Source organism: Melanerpes formicivorus, unplaced genomic scaffold, assembly GCF_026170545.1.
Source record: "Melanerpes formicivorus ecotype bairdi unplaced genomic scaffold, bMelFor1.0.p_v2 SCAF_39, whole genome shotgun sequence".
In the NCBI taxonomy this organism is placed as follows: Eukaryota; Metazoa; Chordata; class Aves; order Piciformes; family Picidae; genus Melanerpes; species Melanerpes formicivorus.
In genome coordinates this window covers 429304-452979 of record NW_027142391.1, presented here as the reverse complement: position 1 = coordinate 452979, position 23676 = coordinate 429304, and the positions used below count along the sequence as shown (strand labels likewise).

Genomic DNA, 23676 nt, shown 5'->3' with positions numbered 1-23676 from the left:
CAGGCTGGGAAGTTGTGGTTCTCTAGGGCATGAAGGTGGTGTCCCCAGAGCGTGCTCAGGCTCCATTCACTTTTGGGGCTTCCTGAGCCCGTGGCTGGTGCTGCTGTTCTGCGTCATGCAGCGCTTTGGCCTCGTCGCTCCTGCGAGCGCACAGCCTTGCAGGCCTGAGCAGAGTGGTGCTCCTCGGCCCTTGGCCTCCAAGGCTTGGCCTTGGCGCTTGCTCAGCTGTGGTCATAGTTTGTCTTGGTCACCGAGGGCTGTGGCCTCTGAGGTGTGTGAGGAGTGGATCTCCAGCAGTGCTGTGTCTCGTGCTGCAGCCCGGTGCAGGAGGCGCTGCAGAAGCCCCTGGTGTGCCCTGCGCTGTGCCGTGGTGCGGCGGCCGCCGGGGCTGTGCTGGGTGGGAGCTGAGCGCCTCCGGCCGGGGCTCGGCACCAGCGCCCAAGGTGTTCTCGTAGTAAGTGCACGGAGCAGCTGCCTGTGCTGACCTAGTTCTGGGGTTTATTTCAAGGAGGCAAAGATCTGAGCCATTCATTCCTGAAACTTCAACTCCGCCTGTCGGGAACTTCGCTGGAAGCAGTTCCGAAGCCTGGCTGCAGCCCAGCGCAGGTGCTGGGGAGCGAGCAGGAGGTACTTGAGCAGCTGAAAGGCAGAGGTGAACGGCAGCTGTCAGGTTACTGTGGGGGGAGCAGGGCTGCTGCTGGGGAGCGCTGCTCCATCTGCCCAGAGCGCAGGAGGGAGAAGCCTCCTGAGCAGCAGCACACAGCTCTGCGGACCTGCAGGCCTTGGCACTTCCCTTCTGTGCCCTGGCTGCTCGAGCCTGGTGGGCAGAGAGCAGCCTTGGAGGGAGCTGAGGATTTGAAGTGAGGCTGGAGTTGTTGTTCCCTGGCTCCAGGAGAGATTTCTATGGCTTAGAGAACTTGTGAGAGTTCCCTCTGCTCTGGTTCCTGCAGGCAGGATGAAGTTGGGCTTGCTGACCGAGCAGCCGTCGCCATCCCTGCAGCAAAGATTTTGTGGCCTCTGTCTTTCCTGCTGTGGTTTCTGTGTCTGAACTGGAATGGGAGGGGTGGCCCTCAGAGGTGCTGTCTTGGCCGCCGCGAGGGACTCGATCAAGAGGGTGTCTTTCAATGAAAAAGAAGGTTTAAAGGTGTTGCAGATGGAGACCCTGCCTTCAGCTGCTGGGCTCTCACCGATGGGTGTCTGAAACAGCCCTCAGAGTGGTGCCCCTGAGGTCGGACAGGAGCTGGGGGCTCTCTTGTGCCCACCAGGTTCTGCTGGCTGCAGCTGTGGGATTTTGTGCGGGGCAGGAGGTGGGAAGGGCTGGAGGTGGGAAGGGCAGGAGCTGGCCCCCGTCCTGTCCCTGCCTGCGAGCTGGGGACCCCGGGGAGGGCTGTGCAGCTGTGCTGGGGCTGGTGCGGACACTGCCCGAGCAGGAAGTGGGGCTGCGGCGGTCGTGGAGTGCGGCGGGACTGTTCGGGCAACAAAGTACCTTTTGGAAACGAACCCCTGGGGTTTGGTTGTTAAACAGCAAATATTTGCCTGGCTCTGCGGAGCGTTGTGTAACATTTATGGCTCAGGCAGACCTGGGCTGCTGCGAGCCTGGCGGGCGGGATCCTGCCGGGATGCTGCGCCGTCCTGCCTGGCGGCTCCGGCACCCGGCTCGGGCCGCTCCGTGCCCCACAGGTTTTGCTGAATTCCAGCAGCTGGGATTTTACCAACTTTGTGTTACCAGAGCAAAGTGCCTTCCAGTGAAGTTTGTAGCCCCCCGGGCGGGCTGGGGGCCAGCAGGGCAGCCTCAGAGAGAGGACTCCAGCAGCGAGAGCTGTGTGTGAGCTTCGTTCCTCCCAGCTCCTCTGCTGGCGTGACTGCTGTACATGCAAGGCTCCTGACGCAGGGCACGGGGCCTGTTTACAGCTCTAGGATGCCAGTCCAGTTCCACATCTCTTCTTGCTCATGAATTTCCCAAACGCTTTGGCTCAGAGGGTTCTTGGTTGCTTTGTGGGGGTTTTTAAAGCTACTTCTGGAGGAAGGCTTCCTGCAGATGTTGTAACTCAGATTTCATCTCCTGCCCCAGGAAGTAGTGAGAGGATTCTGTACAAGTAGGGTTAAAACAAATGTCGTTGAAATGTCCTCTTTCAGGTCTTGGTGCTGACTTTGTGCTGATATTCTTTAGTGGTTCTTCTCCAACATGCAGTCCCAGTCCTGCTTGCAGTGCTCTGTGCTAGGAGGGGGCAGCAGCTCTCCCACCTCTCTGTCTCGGCAGCCTTCAGAAAGAGGGAGCTGGAATGTGACCTTCCTGTTTTAGTGTCCCCTCTGTCTCTGCTTCATCAAACCCCCCTCATCCCATGGATGGAATGGTGGAGAGTGTGGTGGGACAGTGCTGGGTAATCAGTGCAGTGCTCCCAGCAGCATCCTCCATGTTTCTTTGGCTTCCTCTGCCACACCATGATGAGCTGTGCCCTGTTTCCACCTTCTTGTGCCACCCAGCCCCATGCTGTGCCCACCCTGGTGTAAGCCCTATGGATTGTGAAAGGTGAATGTGTTTGCAGGTGCTGGCTTCTGTCCTAGCCCCCGTTTTTGGGGTGCAGCACCTGCCCTTTGGGGCGATGCTGAAGGTGCAGCAGTTCCAGCACTGGGTGACCAAGAGCAAACTCCCAGCACCCCTGGGAATGGTGAGCAGTGTCCTGCTCTTGTTGCTTCTTCAGTTCAAGGGGTTTGGATTTTCCTTGCCAGCTCCCCAGGTTGGTTTCCAGACTCAGCCCCTTCATGGTGTTAACCAGCCAAGTGAAAGTCTGTGTGGCTGGTGATTGCCACGGGAGCAGCTGAGGTGGCTCACGTCCCCAGCCTTGGCCAGTGCTTGAGGCCTCTGGCAGATGTGGTGCTGAGAGGGTTTGGAGTATGGAGAGCTGTGTGAATGGGTGGTTTGGGTTTGCTAGGCTTAGCTAATGATATTGATCCCTGCTTGGTTCCATTGCTGTTGAGTTTGATGATGTAATTTTAGTGGGGACCGAGGGATGGAGGAGCCGATGGCAGGGCTGAACCGAGCGGGTTGCTGGCGGCAGAGAGCAGCGGCCTCAGCCCTCTGTTGCTCTTCTCATGTCCAGAGCCACCCTGTGGAAGTCATCCATGGGCATGCTTAGGAGCTCCAGGGAGAGGCTGAAGTGACTGCACTTCAGAAGGGCAGCTGCTGGGTTGGACCAGATTCTGGCGGGTGCAGTTAGTGAGGTGCTTCAGACTGCTGCCTAAGGGGGAGAGGAAAGGAGCCTGTGAAACAGAGGAGCCAGTGGTGTTGGTGTTGGCTGGGGGTGCAGCCTCCACAGTGCTGAGCACAGTGATAAATGTGCCAGAGCTAGACAGCTGACTGGGCAAGGCAGAGGACGCAGGGCGCAGGCTGTCCTCAGGAGCTGTGCTCTCTGCCCCCAAACACACCTTGGGCAGTTCTGTGTAGCTCGGTCTGAGGTCACTTACCAAACACCAGGAAGCTTCCTGCCACGTGGGAGGATGGAACAGCTTGTGAGTGGTGTGTTAGTGGTGAGGAGGAGGGAAGGGGAGAGGGGCAGCAGAGTTCCAGCTGTTTGCATTTGTTCCAGGCTTAGAATGGTTTGGAGAGCTTGCCCAAGGAACTGGGCTAAGTTCAATGGCTTCCTGGAGTCCCAATCACCCTTGAGACCATTCCATGACTTCCTCTTCCTCCTCTGGTTTTCCCCTTCCTCCCATTTCCTCCCAGGCAGCAGTCACAGTTGCACCTGTGCTGCTCTGTGTTGGCCTCTCCTGGGTCATGTTTTTCGCCTTTGCCCAACCTGTCTGCCCTTCCCTCACGTCCTCCCTCAGCTCCTGGGCACCCTTCAGCATGCTCCACGGTGGAAGAGCCTGGTGCTGGCATCCTGTGTGCTGCTGCTGGGAGGGCAGCGCTGGCGAGCTGGGCCTGGTTGTCTCAGCCACCCTCTATTGGTGTTCAGAGATCTGCTTTTCTTGCCAAGAGATTTACAACTGTAATCGTCCAAATATTTCTAGCAAACAGACCCAAAGCTGTTGGTTGTGCTTAAACTGCCACTTGTTTACTGATTGAAAATGCCAGGCACCAAGTTTAACTGGGGGAGGTGGCGTGCCAGTGCCTCACGTGTTCGGATCGGGGATGGTCCTCGGCGCTGAAGCTGCTGCTTGTGTCTGTGTCCAGAGGGCAGCAAGTGCAAGAGTGCAGGGCTGCAGGGGGACTGGGGACCCCCACCCCTAGCCCAGGGCCTTGGCAGAGCCAAATCAGTACCAATGTGTACAAAAATGAGTCCAGACCCCTTGGCTTGAAGCTTTGTCCATGTCTTCATCTGCCACCTCCAAAAGAGTGAGTTAGGAGGAGTGTTGCCTTGGGAGAAGTCCAGGAGCAGAGGACCAGCCCTGCAAGGGCAGGGCACTGGAGCTGGCACCTCTGGGTGCTGCTGCAGCGGCTGCTGAGCTCTCCTGGCTGAAAGGGAGGAGTTGCTGCTGCCCAGGGACAGCTGACTTGTGGCAGCCCGAGGGTGGCTGGTGCTGACTGGGCTCTGGGCAGCGTGGGGAGCAGCACCACTGGCTGCTCTCCCCTTCCACTGGAGCAGCTGATAATGACCTCCCTGTTTCAGCTGTTTGGTTTATGTGACAGCTCCGATCTGTAACACTTAAACACCTTTTACCTCTCCTGGGAGGTAGTTAAGGAGATGGCCAAGCCAACGTTACTGCTCGATAATAATGGGTTTATAAAGCCTGGCTTTGTGTTTTATGGCTGGTTCTTTATTTCCAGCACAGGACTGTCTGCAAATCAGCCCTGATCAACACCAGTCAGCCATCGCCCTGCCCTCCAGTTGTGCATTGTGTTGGCAGCCCACGCTGCTTAAATGCTCTCCAGATCTGAGTTCCCCTCCTGGATCACAGAAGATTTAAGAGCCAGTTAGGGGAAAAAAAAAGCCCCAAGGGTCTGGGGGCTTGTTTGGAGAGTGGGGGCAGAGCAGGGGCTCACTGTGGGATCTGCTGTTGTGTGCATTAAAGTTTTATGGCCCATGTTGCATCCCTGGGGAGGATAAAGTGCAAGGAGCATGAAGAACCCATAAAGCCACGAAGGGTTTATGTGCTATAATTAATATGGAACTTTCCATGAACTTTATAATAGTTGCACTTTCCTAGCCACACAAGTTTCTTAGCCACACAAGTTTCTGCTCTGCCACCCAGGGAAGCTGAAGCTTGCCCCTGGAGCTTCAGCTGTGGATTTCCAGCCCAGGTTCTGGCCAGATCCGCTGCAGGCCGCTGGGTTTCAGCGGACACCTTCCCTCTTGTAGCTTCCAGAGTTGGCTCTGCATGCCTTGGGAAGCCTTTCTGAGCTGTGGCCAGCTCTGCACTGACAGAACTCCCCCATCAGTACAGCTTCACTGGCAAGCCCTGCCGGTGCCAGCGCAGCTCTGCTCGCAGCTCTTTGTGTTGACACTGGGAGGGTTTGCAGAGCACAGTGGCAGAAGTTGCACCCACAGGAAGAATACACCAGGGAGAAAGTTCAAGTGCAGCCCTGGCCTGGATTTGCAGAGTGAAATCCAATAAGCATTGTGAAACTGCAGCTCCTTCTTTGACTGGGGAGGTTTCAGCTCTAAGTAAATGTGAGCTGCTCCCTGCGGGGCGCTGCCGCTGCGGGCTGGGCTGGGCAGGGCCTCCTCTGCCTGCAGCAGGGGGGGAGCACCTCGGGCTGCCTGGAGGTCGCAGCTTTGATTCAAACCAAAGGACAAGTAGGGGGTTGTTGCTCCACCTCCTTGAAGAGGAATGTGTTTGGGCTGGGAGCATTGCCATGCAGCCTGTGAGGAACACAGCAGCTAAGCAGGAGCTGATTTGGAGGGAGGGGAGCTCTTGGCAGCCGCTCAGGAGGTGGGGGTGATGGATCCCATGGAGACCTGCTGGTGGCAAACCCTTCATGAAGAGAGCTGAGTCATGGAGCAGAGGTCCAGTGGTGACTGAGGTCTGCCAGCACTGGCAGTGCAGCTGGAAGAGCAATCCTCCTGTGCCCAGCTTCCCTGTTTCACCTGTGTGGATGCTCCTCCATGTGGGGGCAGGCCAGCAGGCTGAGGCAAGCTTGGAAGCAAGCCTCTGTGCAGTGTGGTCCTTCACCCCCCTGGCTGGTTGGCCAGCTTCATCCTTTCCCAAGGTCAAACCTGGGATAAAGGTCATTGAATTTGGGATTCACTTGCCCTACTGTCTACAACTGCTGTCTGCAGCAGGGAGGTTGGAGCCAGGTGGGGGTTGATCTCTTCTCCTGGGCACCCAGCACCAGAACAAGAGGACACAGTCTCAAGCTGTGCCAGGGGAGGTTTGGGCTGGATGTTAGGAAGAAGTTCTACACAGAGAGAGTGATTGCCCATTGGAATGGGCTGCCTGGGGAGGTGGTGGAGTCACCATCCCTGGGGGTGTTTAGGAAGAGCCTGGATGAGGCCCTTGGTGCTGTGGATGAGTTGGTTAGATGGTGCTGGGTGAGAGGCTGGGCTGGATGGTTCGAAGTCTTTTCCAGCTTGGTTGCTGCTAAGGTGATTCTTGTCATTCTGACCGTGCTGCTGGAGGGGTCCTTGAGGAAGACCCTGTTGGACTGAGACAAGCAGCAGGTGTTCTTCATGCTGGGGTTTTGGGGATGGGGAGAGGTCATCACTAAGCACAGATGAAGGAAGCACTGGTGAGATGCAGGCACTGCAGGACAGGGACAGTGACCTTCCAGTGCCATGATGACACTGAGGTGTGAGGGGCTCACAAGGGGAGTTGGAGGGCTTAGAGTCAGCAAGTTCTGATAACTTCTACCAAAACATTTTGAGGGGATCTACTATCCAGGGGCACTTTCTGGATTAATAATACTGATAATTGATGACAGTGGGGGAAAGTTAATAAAACCAGCTGAATAATGAGAGGTCTGCCAGCCCTGCCAAAGAGTGGAATGAATGATAGAGGACTTGACTGATAGGGAGGTAAGGGAAAGTAATACAATTAATGTCAATTAAAATGTGCCCATGGAAAATAAGCTGATGAGATGTAACTGGGGATGTAGTTTGGCTGATAAAAGCAATAATGTGTGCTGTAAAATACTTTGCTGCCTTAATGAATTGGATGTAGTGCAGTGCAACATTCTGATGAGCAGTGCAGGTAGCCTGGGGAATGCCAAGCAGGTGCCAGCTGCAGCAGGTGAGGGGCTGCTGCTGTGCTGGGGCCCTGCCTGCCTCCCTTCCTGGCCCCAGGCAGGCTGCTGCCTTTGTGGATGAGCCCAAGTGCTGTGGCAGGTGTGTTTGGGAGGCTTTGGGGGGCCAGGGGTGGTGAGGGTTAGAGGTGAAGGTGACCTGCAGAGCGCTGACTGTGGCCAAGCAGCCCTGCAGAGGCATGGTCTGAGCTGCTCCGTGCCAAGCTGCAAACCCTGGCATGGGCTGCAGAAGACCAGTTGGGAGAACCTTCTCTGACTCTTTTCTCAAGTCACCCAGGAGGGAGCAGGGGCCTGGCAGCCCCCCGGGGTCAGCCCAGTCCCACGGGAGAGGTCCCAGCAGCCCAGGCAGTGCCTGGGGCTCATCAGTTCCAGAGCGGCTCAGGTTTATCATCCCCATCGCTGCTTATCTTGTAAACTCATCTGCTGTGCTTGCAGGAGCAGTTGATTTAGCAGCCTGTAGGTTGTTGAACCTGGCACAGCCAGCAGTGTAATCAGGCCTTGGGAGCAGCAGGGCTGGCAGCGTGCTCCCCGGCGTGCCTGCACGGCCAGGGGACAGCTCCTGCCCTGGGTAATGGCAGGGGAGGCTTATCCTGCTGCTGGCATCTGTTCAGTGACATCAAATGGTGAGATGTGTAAAAGGAAAGAGGGAACATCCTTTTCCTGTACACTTCCACATGGGAAATGGCTCCAAATTACTTCTGTGGGGTGCAGTGTCAGTGAACGGAGTCCTCCTCCCTGCTGCCCCTGCAGAGCCTGAGAGCAGTGCAAGGAGGCAGAGACAGTGGAGTTTGGAACTGGAGCCTGCAGAGCTGCTGTGCTGCAGCTGGGATGTCAGCCCTGCTGCTCTGCTTCCCTCCTCTGCAGGGAGCAGTGTGATTCCTGGGTGCTCTGGTCTCTCAGGTGGTGGTGGAGAGGTGATGGAGGTGCAGTGAAGTGAATGCCCCTGGGACTCAGCCCCCCGCAGCCCCTCGCAGCCGGGCTGGGCACCTTCCTTCCCTCTGCCGCCTCGGGCAGCCCCCTGCAGTTCCTGCGCTGCCTGCCGGAGGGAAAGTAACCCAGGGTCGGTCAGGGGCAGTGCTTTGGGTTTTGAATGGACTAATAGACCTTGAGCTGCATTTGTGCTGCAGCCTGACGGCGCTGCAGCAGGTGCTGGGGCTCTGTGCTTACTCACTTGCAAATCCTGTCGAGTGTGAGCTTCACTCGGGCCGGGCAGGGCGCAGCGCCGCGGTCAGCAGCCTGTGCAGCCTCCCACTGAGGGAGCAGTAAGCTGAAGCAGGCCCAGGTAAGCACACAGCCAGCTTCTCTGCTCAGGGCCACCAAAGCTCTTCTCAGACTTGCAGCCTCAAGCAATGGAACTGTTGGTGTGTGGGAGTGGTGCCCTCGGGGCAGGAGGCTGTGCTGCTCGGTGAGGAGCAGCCTGCTGGCTGCCAGGGGCCCCGGGGGGGTCCAGGCCTGGCGGTGGCTCGGGTCTCCTGGTGGCAGGCCCCTCTGCTGCATGCACATCACCTGTCTCCTCTCCCTTGCAGATGATCATGGGAACAGCAATGGCAGTCATGTAAAGATCTTTTTGCCCAAGAAGCTGCTGGAGTGCCTGCCGAAATGCTCAAGCCTCCCGAAGGAGCGGCACCGCTGGAACACCAATGAGGTAACTCTGGAGCTTCTCTCCTCCTGTGTCTGCTGACTCTGTGCTTGTGCACTGTTCCTGGGTGTGCTGTGCCAGTTACTGAGTGGCATCCTGCCTCTGGAGCTGGCTCTTTCAAAACTGAAGTCCTCTTACGTGTTGGATGTGAGCTTTAGAGCAGGCCTGAAGGCAGGTGTGGAAGCTGAGTGCTGGTGGTGGTTTCACTTGCCTCAGGTCTTGGATCATCCTTCTGGCAGGTCTGAGATCAGCTCAGATCAGAGGAGTCTTCTGGTACCACATGAAACAAAATGCTCTCTTGTCTTGAGTAGAGTTTCAGGGCAAGCAAACAATGCATGTTCCCCGCTGCCAAGCAGGGTCCTGGCTTGCTCCTGTCTGAGAAACCCAGAGCTGGGCATTCTGCACTGTCCTGCAGTGACTGCTGGTTTGCATATCTGCTGTTAATGCTTCCTACTCAGGTTCCTTGGGATGAAGCAGAAGTGTTTAAGGTTCAGGTGTCTGGGGGGGCCAAGGCAAGGAACAATCCCAGGAGGTCATCTGTGTGTATCCTGCCAGGGCACAGAGCATGGGAGACAAAGTTAACCCTGCAGCTGGAAACCTTCCCTGTTCATAGGTGTGCTGCATGGGCAGGCAGAGCTGCCTGCCAGCTGTGCTGGGCTAGGAGAAGCCTTGGAGTGCAGCCTGCCTTCTGCAGGGCCTGTGGGCACTCTGGAGAGGGGAAGGTGAAGAGGCTTGGTGTGGGTTTGTCTGGTACCTCAGTTCTGGATGGATTGTGTGTTAATAACCAAGCTGATAAGAAAGCCAAACCCAGCTCACTTCTGTCTCTTTCAGTGCCACCTTTGTCATGCCCCTGTGTGTCTCCTCCAAAGCCTGGGCTGTGCCTGCCAGGCAGTGGGGACAGGCAGCTGGTTCAGGAGGTGCAGGGCTCCTGTCAGGGCTGCCTGCCGGGCTGCGTGGGGCGGTGGCTGTGGTTTCCCTGCTGCATCTCTCAAAGGCAGAGGTTTGGCCTCCTGAGCTCAGAGATCAGGAGAAGGTCAAGAAAAAGGCAGAATCTGGTGCCTGGATGAAGTCTTGGAAAACTTGTGTTAATCATGGGGGAGGAAGCAGCTTTGTTTGCATGTTTCATTTCCCTCCCAGCTTGGACATGGAATTCTGTTCGAGTTCTAAGACTCCAATCTTTTGCAGGCTGTAGTGGATGATAGTCCTAGAACCACAGAGTGTCTCAGCTGGAAGGGACCCATGCAGCCAACTCTGCTCCTCACAGGACTGCCTGGCACCAGCCCATGTGACTTAAGAGCATTGCCCAGACCCTTCCTGAAGGCTGCCAGCCTGGTGCCATGCCCATGGGGAGCCTGTGAGCACCCAGCCACCCCCTCAGGAGCCCCTTTGTAACGTCCACTCTGAGCTTTCCCTGATGCAGCTTCATCCCATTTCCTCCTGAGCTATTGCTGGTCACCAGGGAGGTCAGCGCCTCCCCTGACCATGGCCACCCTCGAGGAGGGGATGGGCTGCTCTGAAGTCACCCCTCAGCCTCCTCCTCTCCAAGCTGAAGGTCACCTCTTAGCCTTCTGCTCTCCAGGCTGAGCAAGCCAAGTGACCTCAGCTGCTCCTGGTAAGTGGAGGGAGGCCCAGAGGGAGGTTGAGATGGAAAAGGGGTGGGAGGCTCAGAGGAAAGGTGAGCTCAGAAGTGGTGGGGGGCTCAGAGGGGAAGGCTGTGCTGCACTTCACAGCCAGCACAGCAGTGCTGTCAGTGCAGGTGAAGGCAGGAGCTGCAAATGCAGCAAGGATGTCTTCTGTCCAGTGCAGCTTCCAGAGTCAGCGCTGCTGTCCCCCAGCTCTCACCTGCAGGGATGTTGTTAAAGGCTACAAAGGAGGAAACCAAGGAAATCCAGTTGAAGATGTAAGTAGCAGGTCTGGAGCTGTGCCATCCCTGCCCTCCCTCAGACAAACCCTGGGGGTCTGGGCTCACCACAGCCCTCTCCAGAGCACCAGCACCGTGGGGAGTGCGGCACGAGGAGGCTTGGGGTGCCTGGGGATGCGAGGACAGCCTGACCTTGCCTGAAACCCTTCAGCCTGGCTTCTCCTGCCCGTGTGTGGCTGTGCCAGAGAGCTTCTGGTTGGCTTTGCACTCAGTGAAGCAGGGCTGGGAGCAGCAGGAGTGGAGCATTAGAGATGCTTGGAACACGTTCCTGAGATGTTTGCTTTCTGTCAGCTGATGCAGTCGGAACTGCGATGTTTGATGGCAATACATTGCCACAGCAAGATGTCAGCTGCTCTTCAATCAAGTTGATAGTGGGTTTATGTTTCCTGGTGCAGGAAGTCTTCCTTCTCATGCCATTATTTTTTTAACAGAGATACAAATTCACAACTTCAGCCAAGCAATTGAGTTACAAATTTGCATTAGGGAGCTGCTGGTGGCAGTGTGTGAGCTGAGTGCTGCTCTGGGGGAGGCTGGAATGGGGCTGTTTGTGCAGTTCCTCCCCTCAGGGTAAGTAGTTAATTGCCAGAACATTCTACAGTGCTCTGTGCACGTGGGGAGCTCCCTGGCTCCCTCCTTGTGAGCTGCAGTAGTGCTGAAGAGCTCTGGCTGGGCTTGGGGAGTGGCTGGGGGCAGCTCACACAGCCTGGTGCTTGTGCTGCACTGCCAGCCTGGGTCTGGGGAGTGGCAGGTGTGGGGTCCCATCCTCAGGGAGCGGGTGGAGCCCCCCAGAGCAGTGGCCTTGTCCTAACAGAGGTGGTGAAGGTTTCAGGGTCGAGGACAGCTCCTTGCTTTGGACACCCACAGGCTGCCAGGGGGCATGTCCTGCTGCTGCCCAGTGGGTGCCCAGTGTGAGCTCTGGTGGGTGCTGGGGCTCAAGGGTGCAGGGGTAACCTTGGCTCTGCAGGGTGCTTGCCAGGAGCAGGATGCAGCTTGGAGCTGAGATGCCTTTCATTAACGGCGTTGGCAGCCGCAGTCATTAATCATCCTGTAAACACTTAATGACAGTGAGAGAGGAAAAGTTACACAGGGAGGTGTGAGGCACTGCCCAGGGCCTTTGTTTCTGACAGGGCTCTGTATTTACCTGCTCTGCTGGCAGAGGCCCACAGCTCCCACAGCAGGGAAAGCCAGGAGGAGCTGCTGGGTGTGCTTGGGCTGCTGGTCAGGGCCAGCGCTGCCCTGTGCCAGCGCGGGGTCCAGCCTGGGCTGCTGGGGCTGAGGTGCTGCCTGGGGGCATGCAAAGAGCTTACTGACCAGAGGAGCTTCCTGAGCTCTGATTCATGGGCTGAGCAAGCAGGTGGCCACAGGCAGGGCAGGAGGGGGTGTCTGGCTAGGTCAGTGTCTGCCCTGCCAAGCTCCCTGGGGAAGCAGAAGCTGAGTGCAGCTCCCTGAGGCCTCTTGGTCTCTGTGGGTGCCTGGGTGGTGCATCCAGCTGGGGCTGGCTCAGCTCAGCGTCCCAGAGGCCAGGGCTGGCAGAGTGCCTTCAGGGGTGAAGGTCCTGGCGGTCTGCGTCGCTCAGGGATCTCTCCAGGGCTGTGACTAACTGCCTGCTGCCCACTGGTCAGGGAGCATGGAATGTGGTGGCACTGGCAAGTGATGTCAGAGGCTTGTTGCTCTCTGTTCCACCTGGTGGCTCCTCTTGCAGGAGTGGTGAGGAGGCAGCCACTGTCCAGCCTGGGCACAGCTCTGCCAAGCGCCTCTTGCCACCCCAGGGCTGGCTCCTGGGGTTACCCTCAGGGCAGTGCCGAGCTGGGGGGTGGAGAAAGTTAACCTGAGGTTTGGAGAACGAAAGGAAGTGTCTGGCTGAGGGCAAAGGGTTTGCCCAGCTCTGGGTCTGCCAGAGCATCTGTCAGCTCCAGAAGGTGGGTGCTGGCTCCTGCTCCCTGTCTGGCTGGTGCTGCTCCCTGGTGAGCTGAGGGCGCTGGGAAAGGTGCATCCCGCCAGAGCTGGGTGCTGGCGCTGCCAGCTGCTGCTTTCCAGAGTGCTCCTGGCCAGCAGCAGAGATGTGGGGCAAGCCACCCTCTGCAGAGGAGCAGGAGAAGCCCTGGGAGTGCAGGCAGGAGGAGGTGCTGGCAGGGAGCTGTGCCCGCACCTGACGGTGCCGTCTGCCACGCGTGGGCAGCCGCTCGCTGCCTGCGCCTCTGAGCTCTGGCTGAGCAGTGGAGGGGATGGAAATCCCTCTGTCACACAAGTGCTTCATTTTGGGTTGGTTTTGTGAAATTAATGAAATTCTGTGCTTTGCTTAATGTACAAAGCAGGAAGTCTGCTGCTGGCTTTGCTCTGTGCTTCTCAGTTGTGTTGGCATCGTCAGCAAAGGCTGCGAGCGGGCGCAGGGCTGGGGCAGGGCTGGGCGCAGGGCTGGGGCAGGGCTGGGAGGGTCCTGCTCCTGCCACTTCCAAACAAAAGCAGCAGTTCCTGCTGCAGTCTTGGTGCTCTCAGAGTCCTTGGCCTCCTCCTGGCAAAACCTGGCTTTTCCCTTGCTTTTTGCTGGGCTGATGTAGCTGTGTGCAGGAAATGTGTCAGAGCCCTGGGCCCAGGCTGAGTCCTGGGGAGCGGAGGGCAGAGAGGAGATGCCTTGGTTTGGATAATGTGCTGCCCTCCTGGCTCTTCCCAGAGGAACTCAGATGTACAAATTAAATTGCTTTACACTTAATGATGGCTGAATTCAATCATGACTCCATAATTAGTTTTGGCAGATTGGATCCAAAGTACCAAATGCTGCTGGTGTCTGATGGGCTTTGGGCACCTTGCTGTGGTGGAAGTTGCCCCTGTTTGGAGTGGAGCTGGTCCAGTCTGCTGCCAGCGCCCCTGTGCAGCCCCTCCTGCTTGTGCTGCTGGGGAGATGCAGGCACTGGTGGTGTGCTGCAGCAGGTGGATGAGAGCAGTTCTTGGGTACAAGGACAAATTCTCCCTGCAGACCTTGGTGGCTGGTTTGGGTGGAAGATGCTTTCTGGGGTGTTGCCATGCTGGGCACCTCCAGGCTCCTCTGCTGAAGGGGTGTTGTGTGGCCAGCTGCAGTGGGATCTGTTCCTAGCCAGAGTGGGCTCTGGGTCCTTTGCCTTCTGTATACTTAACAGAATGAAAAGTACCACAGGATGCTGTAGGAATGTGGGAAGGTGAGGTGGGACATTGTTTCCTCCTGCTGATGAGCCTGGTGTGCACTTCCTGCCCTGCATCCCCTGCTGGGGCTCATCCTCTGTAGCAGTCCCTGGTGACTCTGAAGGGAAGCATCGGGAACCCCATGTGGAGTGAATAAGAAGCTGGAGTCAGCAGTGGTGTAAAGCCCTCCTCAGCTGTGAGAGAATCAGCAGAGTGCATTGATTTAATGATAATTTAGCTGCTCAGCTGCAGGAGCAGCAGCAGCAGTGGCAGATGCTGCTGCATCACACAGAGGGCTGCCCGGTGAAGGTCCTCGCTGGCGCGGTGCAGGAGTTGTGCTTTGTGCTGCATGTCAGGAGGAGAACGCTACAGCAAAGTCCATTTACAAAGTCAGTTGAGTGTCTGTGCCAGGGACTGGCACATACAAACACAAATGAATTGGTTCTCTTGTCAAATGGATGGCAGCTGAGGATATTGCATTGTGTAAGTGATGGAAATCCTGTCGCCTGGGTCTCGGGTTGGCTGCTTCCGAGGGTGGCTGCTCCATTCTGAGGAGGAAATCAGGATTCAGGGGGGAAAAGGAGAGGCTAGGGATGAACAAACAGTTAGTGCCAAGACAAGTGAAGATTGGCCATCAGAGAAAGAGCTGAGAGGGAAACCAGGCTGGTTTGTGCTGGAGGAGTGATCACTGCAAGGACAGAGTGTGCTGGGGGAGAGTGGGAGCAGGGAGGGGAGAAACTGCCTTTGGAACTGGCAGCCCTGTGCAGCCAGGGCTGGGGGAGCTGCCTGGCTGGTGGGCAGCAGAGAGCAGATAGCAGAGTGCTGGCAGGGGGCTGTGGGGCCCTGTCCCACGAGTGACTGGAGCCAGCCCCTGTCCCACAGGCAAAATGTCCCTGGTGATTTAAAACCCATGCTGCAGCAAACTGCCTGAGAAGAGGGCAGGGGGCCCCAGGCTCAGGCTGTGGCACCCCTGGGAGCCACATCCAGTGCCCCTCTCCAGCTGTGAGGAATTCCTGAGCCGTGGACTCGTGGTGGCTGTGGTTCACCTTCAGTCCTGGGCGTGGGTAGCTGCTGAGTCACTGCAAGGCTGTGTCTTTGGTGAATTATTTCTAAGTCATTTGGTCTCCAAATAGCTCTTCTCCAAGCTGAGGCTGTCTTGCACATCTGTGGTGGGAATGGAGATTACTGGAGCCAGCCTCAGCACCCAGCTGAATGCCAGAGGAGGAGCTGACTGTGGCTGGGCTCACAGCAGTCAGGATTGATGAGTGTTGGAAATCATGGCAAGAGCTTGGCTCTAACTCCAGCCTGTGGCAGCACCTTCAGCAGGAGGGTTTGCAGACGCTGCTGCTGAGGGGCATGCTGGGATCCAAACCTTCCCACTTCCTCCGTGGGGCTCTGGGGAGCCCAGTCCCAGCAGGGGTGGTGCAAGGAGGTGGGATGAGTTTGCTGGAGAGAGGTCCAGGGGCAGAGGATCATTGCGGGGGGGGGATCTGCTGTCACTGGTGGCCTCTGCCTTAGAGAGACAGCTCTGCGGGGATCTGTTTCTTGGTTTCAAGCATGAGGCTGTTGTGGTCCAGGTGAGGCTGTTCAAACCTGCTGCCTTGGCAGGCAGGGGAGAGACACTGGAGTGGAGAGGGCTGCAGTGCCCTTGGTGGGTGTCTGCTCCCAAAGTTATCTGATGTAAATATTACGCTCTCTGCATACATTTAGTGCAGATAATTGGCTGCATCTTGCTTGGAGATGGGTACCAAAGGCTTTTTATAGCCTCTGTGTAATTGAAATTCCAGGAGGAGAGGCCTTTGTCTGGGTAACCACCTCTGAATTACTGTTTTATTGTAGTGCTAAAGCAGCCCTGCACCCTGTCAGGAGTTCAGCCTGCCTGTGGCAGCGCCTGCAGCTGCCCACAGTCACCAGCAACAGAGCAGACTTCAGAGAGAGCACCCAGTGCTGCCCTGAGGACCAAGGAGCCCAAAGCTGCTCGGCCAGCCGGTGGTGGTGGTGCCCCTCGGTGGTGGTGGTGCCCCTCGGTGGTGGTGGTGCCCCCTCGGCAGCTCTGTGCCACCAGCTGGGCCCTGGAGCCGGGCTGGTGCTACCCCAGCTCTGAGAGCACAGCTTGGCTGATGAGGACCCAGTGCAGCAGGAAGGAGGCAGAGAGAGGCTTGGAGGAGCCACTCCCCAGGGAGCTGCAGGCAGCAGGAGCGGTGCAGGGGGAGCAGGGCGGCGCTGCCTGGGCTGTGTGTGCTGTGGGAGCTGTGCTGGGGTCCACGGGGGGTGCTGCTTTTACTCACTGAAGCTCCTTTGTTTTGCAGAGATCTTGATGCAGACGCCCTTTTGGATTTCTTTTTAATAATGTGTGACCCTTCACCTTTGACCCCCTGACCTGCATTACTTTGGTAACCATTTCATTTTTTAATTTCATTTCATTTTTATGTTTGGTGTGCAAGCTGTAACATTTCACCTTTTGAACTGTAGCCTCCTTTGCCCTCCCCAAATGTCTCTTTTTCCCCCTCTAAGGATATGTAATGTTGGATTTTCTTGAATAAAAGTGATTTCAGTTGTTCAAAGAAATAAAGTATGCAATTCTCATTGGCCTTTGCTTCTTTTCAGTTGAACTGTGTGTATGTTTCTTGCATAGTGCATTCCTTTTTTTCACCTATGTTCTCCCAGTACCTGATCTCTGATTTATTTCGCTATTTCTGTACATTTTTGGTTTTGATTTGCATTTCCCTGCAGTTCTTTTGGTTAGTAAAACATACACTGCTGTGTCCATCCCCATCCATCCTGCCCCACCCCCATCCCATGTCAGTAGCTCAAAGTAATCAGGGAGCATCTAAGACACTTCTGTAAAGAAATATTCTTTAGCCTTAACATTTTGTTCCCTGTCCTGGAGATCACTTTTCCTGTCCAGCAGCCTCAGACTGAGAGCTGTTTAACAAAAGATTCAGACCCAAGTGGGAATCTCAGCTGAAGCTCAATTTGCTTTTGCTTAGGCATCATCCCTGCAGCCAAAGGAAAGGCATCGATGCTCTGAGCTGTGCCCAGGGCCAGTGCAGTGTGCCCAGGGCCAGTGCAGTGTGCCCAGGGTGGCAAAGCCCCAGCTTCCCTCCACTCTCCTGCCTCCAGGGTGCTGGCAGCTGGCAGGTGGGGGCCAGGCTCTGTCTGGCAAAGGGTGGTGTGCAATCCACTGAGCACAGCCCACTGAAGTACAGATTATTTTTTAAGTGTCTCATTATTTCCTTCTCTAACATTTAGTGCTGAAGTTTTAATTGCACACAGATGAAGCTGCTAAATGAGCACTGAAATGGATTTAGGTCTTCCTGGAGCCTTGTTGGTGCTTATAAAACTTTACATCATTCATGAGAACCACAGAGGAAACTCTCAGGTTGCACAGGCTGGCTCCAGGGACCTTGCTCGGTCACTGCCCATCTCTGGCCTCTTTTGGAGCCCACCTGAACACCCTTCTGCTGCTGCCTTCCCTGCAGCAGCAGAGGCTGAGTCCCAGCTGCCTCGGTGAGCCCCAGGTCCCCTGCAAGGGTTGGAGGGTTGAGCTCCAGCAGGTCTGACCCCTGCAGTGGGGCTGCACCAGAGTGTCAGGAAGCATCTCCAGCACTGATCTTTGTGCTTAAGCAGCCACATCTCCAGCTACCAGCTGCCCTCCATGGGGCTTGCAGTTCAAGTAAGGAGGCAGTCAGACCAGCACTCCCAGCCTGCTGCTGCCCGGTGTCTCCTCCCTGGGGCTGGATGTGTTTCTCTGTGAGCCAGAGCTAGGAGCCAGGAGGGGCAGTGGCAGCCTCCATCTCTGTTTGAAGTGTTCAGGTGGTTTTCCCCTGCCCACTCCTGTTCCTAATTTTAGCTGTAACAATTTCTGTAGGCCTAGAGGGACAGTTCTGGTGTCCAGGGCTCCCACTCTGCCATCCAGGCTGCCTTGGAGAGCTGGGATTTGGCTTTTGTCTGGGGTTTAATGCTGCCTGTCAGGCTGAGAAATAGGAACCTCTAGAATCAGCTCCTGCTCTTGCTCCAGTCTCCAGAGCAGGGTTTGTAAAACCTGGTGGAAGAAAATACTTCCTTTGCCCAAGAAAACTCTTTGAGCAGTATTTTTCTTCTGCTGGCAACAGATACTGCACAGCAGCAGCAGCTGGATGTGAATGCTGTGACTTTCTAGGAAAGCAGTTTTGAAACCCCTTTTATTTAGACATCTGGAAAGCCAAGGGAATCTCCCTGCTCTGTGCTGAGGGATGGCTTTCAGCTGCCTCCTGCTAGAGCAAATAGAGGCAGTGAAATCAAAATGTGAGATGCTGGGAACTGGAGTCAGGCTGTAGCCCCCCTGCCCCGAGGTTAAAAGCTGGCTAGAGCCTCTGGCTTCAGGGAATGTTTGCTGTGCCCTCCCTGCCACCTCTGCACAAGGAGGCAGCTGGGTGTACCCTGTTGGGGCACTCAGGCTGCTGGCTGTGATCTCATCTCCCCAGGGTTTCTGTCATGCAGGTGGTGATTCACAGAAGGGTGTCATGAGTGTGGATTATGCTTGGTTAGCTTCTGCATGGCTGCCAGGGGGCTGGAGCTGAGGATGGAGAAGGCAGAGCCCTGGGAAGGGAGGGCAGGACTTGTGCTCAGCCTGCTGTAGCAGTAAGGAGCTGCTGCATTAAGCCTGCCAGAGCTTTGCCCTTTCCCCAGCTCAGAGCCTGCTTCTGGGTGAGGGGAGGTGATCCCAGCAGCAATTGTCCCTTCCATGGCAAGAGATGACAAACTTCATCCATGCTCCCGAGGTTGTTCTTTCCTGAACAGGAATCAAAATAAATGTTTCCATCAAAAACTTAATCAAAGAACAGCAGAGAGGCTGCAGAGTGTTAGCAGAGCAAAGCCTCTGTCTAAGAGAATGCTCCGAGGTTTACTCCTGCTCGGGAGGCTCCCCTGTTAGGCCAGGACAGGTCACAACCACTCCTGAAACAAGCCTGAAGCTTGAGTCGTGTGCAGGGTGCGCTGCGGGGTGCCTGCCTGTGCTGACCTCAGCCAGGCTGAGCGGCTGGAAGGGAATCCTGGGCACGTTGCTAGGTGCAGAACGCGGCCGGTTCAGGTAGTGCAGCTGGGGTGGGATTCGCCCAGGCTGCTTCCTTCAGCCCAGCAGCTGCCTGTGCTGCCCAGTGCTGGGGCAGGGCATGGGCAGCAGGCACATGGCTGCCTTCCTTCTGACTCGGGGCAGCAGCTGCAGCAGGCAGCACAGGCAGGCGCTGGGCTTTGTTCACAGCAGAGCTGCCAAGGTGCAGGGTGGCAGGGAGCAGGGAGTGCTGCTTTCCCCCTTCCACAGGTTCTGGGTGGGATCTGTCCCTGCCCAGGAACCTGGACAAAGGGGCAGCCTTCCCCACGATGAGTCTGGGGGCTCCTGGGTGAGGATCCTGTTGCCGTGGTGCTGGGAGGGCAGGGGGAGTTCTCCCTCTGGGGAGGAAAGCCCGGAGCGCGACTCGGCCGGGCGGGAGTGCGGTGCCCTGCTGCTGGCTTGGGAGGAATTCCTCCTGCGGGGCTGGGGGGGAATCTCCTGGCTTCTTCCCCTGCTTGCTGCTCTGTCTGGATATTGTTTTGCAAAGTCCTTGAATAATTTAATTACGGCTTCTGCTTTAATCTTCGCATTCTGCAAACGCATTAAGGTCTTTGATCGCTGGAGGGGTGAGCGGCGCCGCTGGGCAGCCTTCCCTGGCTCGGGCTTTTGCTTTGCTGTGCCTCTGCCCCCAGACCAGAACTCGTGTCGCAGGGGGAGCCCCGTGTTCTGCCTTCCGTGCGTGCTAGAGCGCGGGGGCCTCTGTCTTTCCTCCGCTCTCAGCTGCAGACCTCGGGGGGGAGAACGTGGGGTGATAAAAACGTGTTCTTGTTTCTCCTTCAGGTTTGGCTTCTCTGCCTTTCAGCTCCTCTTGACACTGGAAATCCCAGTTTGTGTTTGTTTTCTCTGGATTCCTTCCCACAAGACAGAAGTGAATTCAGCCTGGATTGTTGGGGAGAGCCTTGGCTGGGAGTGAGGATAATTGCAGTGTCTGGCTGTGCCACAGATTTACTGACGATTTCTTTTAAGTTATTCACCTGCGCTGTATCGGTTTCCTCAGCTGTAAAATCTGGGTAATTACCTCCATTGTAAAATGTTATGGGGTCTGCTGGTAATTATATGAATGAAGTGCTAATTACAGTGATTATTACTTGGACCTAGTCTAGATCTGGGTGATGTTCCTGTTGTGATGAATGCGTGAAACAAACACCACAACTTGACTTGCCTGTTGGGTTCTTTGCGAGGGAGCTGCAGGGGCAGCCTGCGGCGCTGGAGTGTGCTGAGGAGGGGCTTGCACTGCCCGCCCTGGGCGGGCTGCTCACCGCCCACCTGGCCCTGCTGCACTGGCAGGGTGCTGGCTGCTGAGAGGCGAGGAGCTGCTCTTGCAGTAGCTGGATCCAGGTGTGGGTTGGTAACGATGGTTGTGCTCTGGCATTCGCTCTTGGAGATGTGTAGTAGGAAGCAGATTGGGAGCGGTGCCCTCCGGGACACCGATTGGGTTGGGGCCACTCCGTGCCCTACCTTGTGGCCTTGGTTCCTTCGGGAGAGCTGACCCTGATGCCCAGAAAGGTGCCCTTGCAGCTGTGGAGATAGCTTCCCTCTGTTAAAGACTACAGTTTGCAACACTTCGTTATCAAAGGTTTTATTTGCCTTTCTCTTCTCCGTTGAGCTGGGCTCGTGTGCCTTGTAGCTGGGAGTGGCTCCACTGCCCGCTGAGCAAGGCTGGGAAGTGGAGGAAGAACAAATGGTCTTGGGGTAGGAATGGAGTCTTGTCATGCAGAAAACGCTGCTGCTGCTGCTGGGATGTGCCTGCAGTCTCTGACAGTAGCAATAATGAGTAATGCCTTGCATCTGTTAGCGTTGAGAGGCTCCTACCCAACAGCAGCCTTCCCCAGACACACATTTCATGGCACAGTAACAGCCAAAATGTTCTTGGTTCCTCTTGCTGCAGGTCCTGCCTGCTGCTCACTGCCTTTCTGGGTTCTGCTGGGTGGGTTTCAGGTGTTCTTGCTGCCATGCTAATGGTCTTGCTGTGTGCTGCATGAGTGATTGATCCATGTGCGCTGCAGGTCTCGTGTGGTGAGTCCCTTGGAGAGGGACAAGGGAGAATGGTTTGAAACTAGAGCAGGGGAGATTTAGATTGGACATTAGGAGGAAATTCTTTACCACGAGGGTGGTGAGACACTGGAATGGGTTGTCCAGAGAAGGTGGTGGTTGCTTCATCCCTGGAAGTGTTTAAGACCAGGTTGGATGAGGCCTTGAGCAACCTGGGCTGGTGGGAGGTGTCCCTGCCCATGGCAGGGGGATGGCACTGGATGATCTTTAAGGTGCCTTCCAATTCAGTCAGGACTCACTACATACTCTACAGGATGATCAATAATTCAGATGTGAGAAGTACTCAGCTCTGATTTTGCAGTGGGCAGGTCTGTGCTGGCTGTGGGATTTCTGCGTCTCAGCAGCACTGAGTGCTGTAAATCCTTGGTGGAAGGAACCTGCAAACTTTTTTCTAGCCTGTGGATGTTTGGCAGGGTAGCAATTACAAAGCAGCTCAGTGTTCCTGCCCGGGAAGCTGATGAGCTCTCTGGTTGGCATCGCGGTGGCAGAGTGCTGCATAAAGCCACTGAAGCTTGTCAGAATAATTCTGAGTATCTGAATGAAAAAGCAGCGTCCCCATGCAAACAGAGGTGCTACAGTGCCAGTGACGCCCAGATCAGGTACTGCTGAGAGGAGACTCCTCTGGTCCTGAGAGCAGGTCTGAAGCATCAGCCTGCCCCACCCGTGCAGCACTCAGCAGCCCTGGTGGTGGCTTTGGCAGTGGCTGCTGCAGGAAGACCTGCCCGAGCCCTATTCTATTTGTTTAGTTGTGAATCACCTGGCGTTGCTCAGCCCTGTGACTCACGGACAGCCTTGGGTGGTTTGTGCCACGCGCGGCGAGCCGGGAGCGCTGCTGGCGTGGCCCGCGCGTTCCCCGGGCTGTGCTGGGCTGAGCTGGTGGCGGTGGCACGTTTGGCATCGCCTCGTAGCCCCGCACAGCAGCCAGGACGCGGCGTGTGCCCGAGGACAGCCTGGCGCAGCCGGAGCAGCGGCAAAGGCAGGGGCGGCTGGCGGCGCTCGCCGGAGCGGGAGGAGGATGAGGAGGGTTTCTTTCGCGCCCCGTTCCAGCTGCCCCCGGCTCTGTACGGACGCGGAATCCCCACAGGAGGGTGCTGTGAAGGCACCGAACGTGCGGATCGCGCAGGAAGCGCCGAGTGCGGAGGGAGCGGCGAGTCCCGGGGAGCCAAAGCTGCGTTCCAGCGAGGACAGCGCATGGAGCATCCCCGGGGAGCGCCGCGGGGGAGGCCGCGCTGGGGCTGGCGGCGGGAAGGAGGCGGCGCTGCGAGCCACGGCCACGGGGGAGCCGCCGTGCTCTGATCGGGCACCGACGTCTCCTGACACCGGCGTGCTCCGGCGCAGCGTCCTGGGGTTGCTCCCGTGCCTCCCCGCGGTGTCAGCCGCGGCCGCAGCGTCGTGCGGCTGCTCCCCAGCGAGCCCTGGAGCCTCTCCCATGCGTTCCCTTCTGTGTAGAATATTTGCTCTACATGAGCTGCAAAACCTCCTTGGCTGCAAGCAGAACTCCCAAGCTGTGTCCTCAAGCCCTGGGTGGATGGGCTGGTTTCATTCAGCATGATCAGACAGGCTGATGGAAAATCAGAGAGAAAGCTCTTGCTGGGAGCTGGGGCAGGCTTCTCTTTCAGCTGTTTTAGGTAGAAGAGGTTATTCCTTTTGTACAGTTCATACTTGTGCCAAGTACTTCTGTTGGACAAGGCCAGTTCAAGAGCATTTCTCACACACTTCCTTCAGCTGGGGGGCATCAAACAGGAATTAAGGGTGAGATGATAATTTATGAGAGGAAAAAACCCACCTCGGGGAGCTACAGGCTGGGCAGGCCTCATGCTTCCCCTCTGCCCCCACCCTGCTTCCTCTGTTACTGCTCACTTGTTTTTAATAAACTTTTTAGAGGGAGGATTGCAGCCAGAGCAGAGCTTTGTCTTTGGGATGACCTCTAGAACATGTGGGAGGATTAAATCTAATTCTGCTGCACAGAGCAGGGGGCTCTGATTCTCCTGCTGGCAATGAGATGAACTGATGGAGCTGCAGCACTGTGGGGTTTAAAATCCACGAGCCATCAAACAAGGATCCAGCACCGCAGCCTTGGCAGCTGGGAGCCTTGTGCGAGTCCCAGGGGGTTCACTGCTGCCCGGGCGGCATCGCCTGCTTGTCCCACGAGAGCTCTGAGCTGTCAGATATCGGAGGGAGGCTGCTTGGCAGAGGGGGCTCCAGCTCCTCCTGTGTGCTTGGCTCTCGCCTGGAATGGCCTCACCCAAAACTCCTGTGGTGGCATCACCACCTGGCACTCTGGAAGGTGCCCGCGGCAGCGCTGGAGCTTCCCCTCCTCGCGGCAGGATCAAACCCAGCTGCTCCTGCCTGAAACTGACCAGAGGCTCCTGCAAAGGGCCTGGGACTTGGCCTTTGTGCAGGGAGGGGAAGCTTCGGCCCTGAATAACCAGCCCTCGTCTGGCAGGGTTTGGTCACCAGGCAGCCTCTGTGTGCTAGGAAACTGGAGCAGAAATTCTGGGAGCGATCAGCTGTGTCGTGTGTCACCTCTGCGACCTCCAGCTGCGTGCTTCGCACGCAGTCAATGACAGCCTCGTGTGTTCTGTGGGATCTTCTCCTGCCATCTCCAGTGAAAAATAAACAGAAGACCTTAA

At 56.6% G+C, this 23676-nt stretch overlaps 1 protein-coding gene across 8 annotated transcripts in view; it reads left to right on the top strand.

Moving 5' to 3' along the window:
- The window catches only part of CAMTA1 (calmodulin binding transcription activator 1), a 218159-nt gene that overhangs the window by 15905 nt on the left and 178578 nt on the right, over positions 1-23676 (top strand). For all 8 annotated transcript variants that reach the window (XM_068158100.1, XM_068158102.1, XM_068158096.1 and 5 more), the window contains one exon: positions 8710-8828. In XM_068158100.1, coding sequence (XP_068014201.1) covers positions 8710-8828 — 119 coding nt within the window. The remainder of the gene's footprint in view (positions 1-8709; positions 8829-23676) is intronic.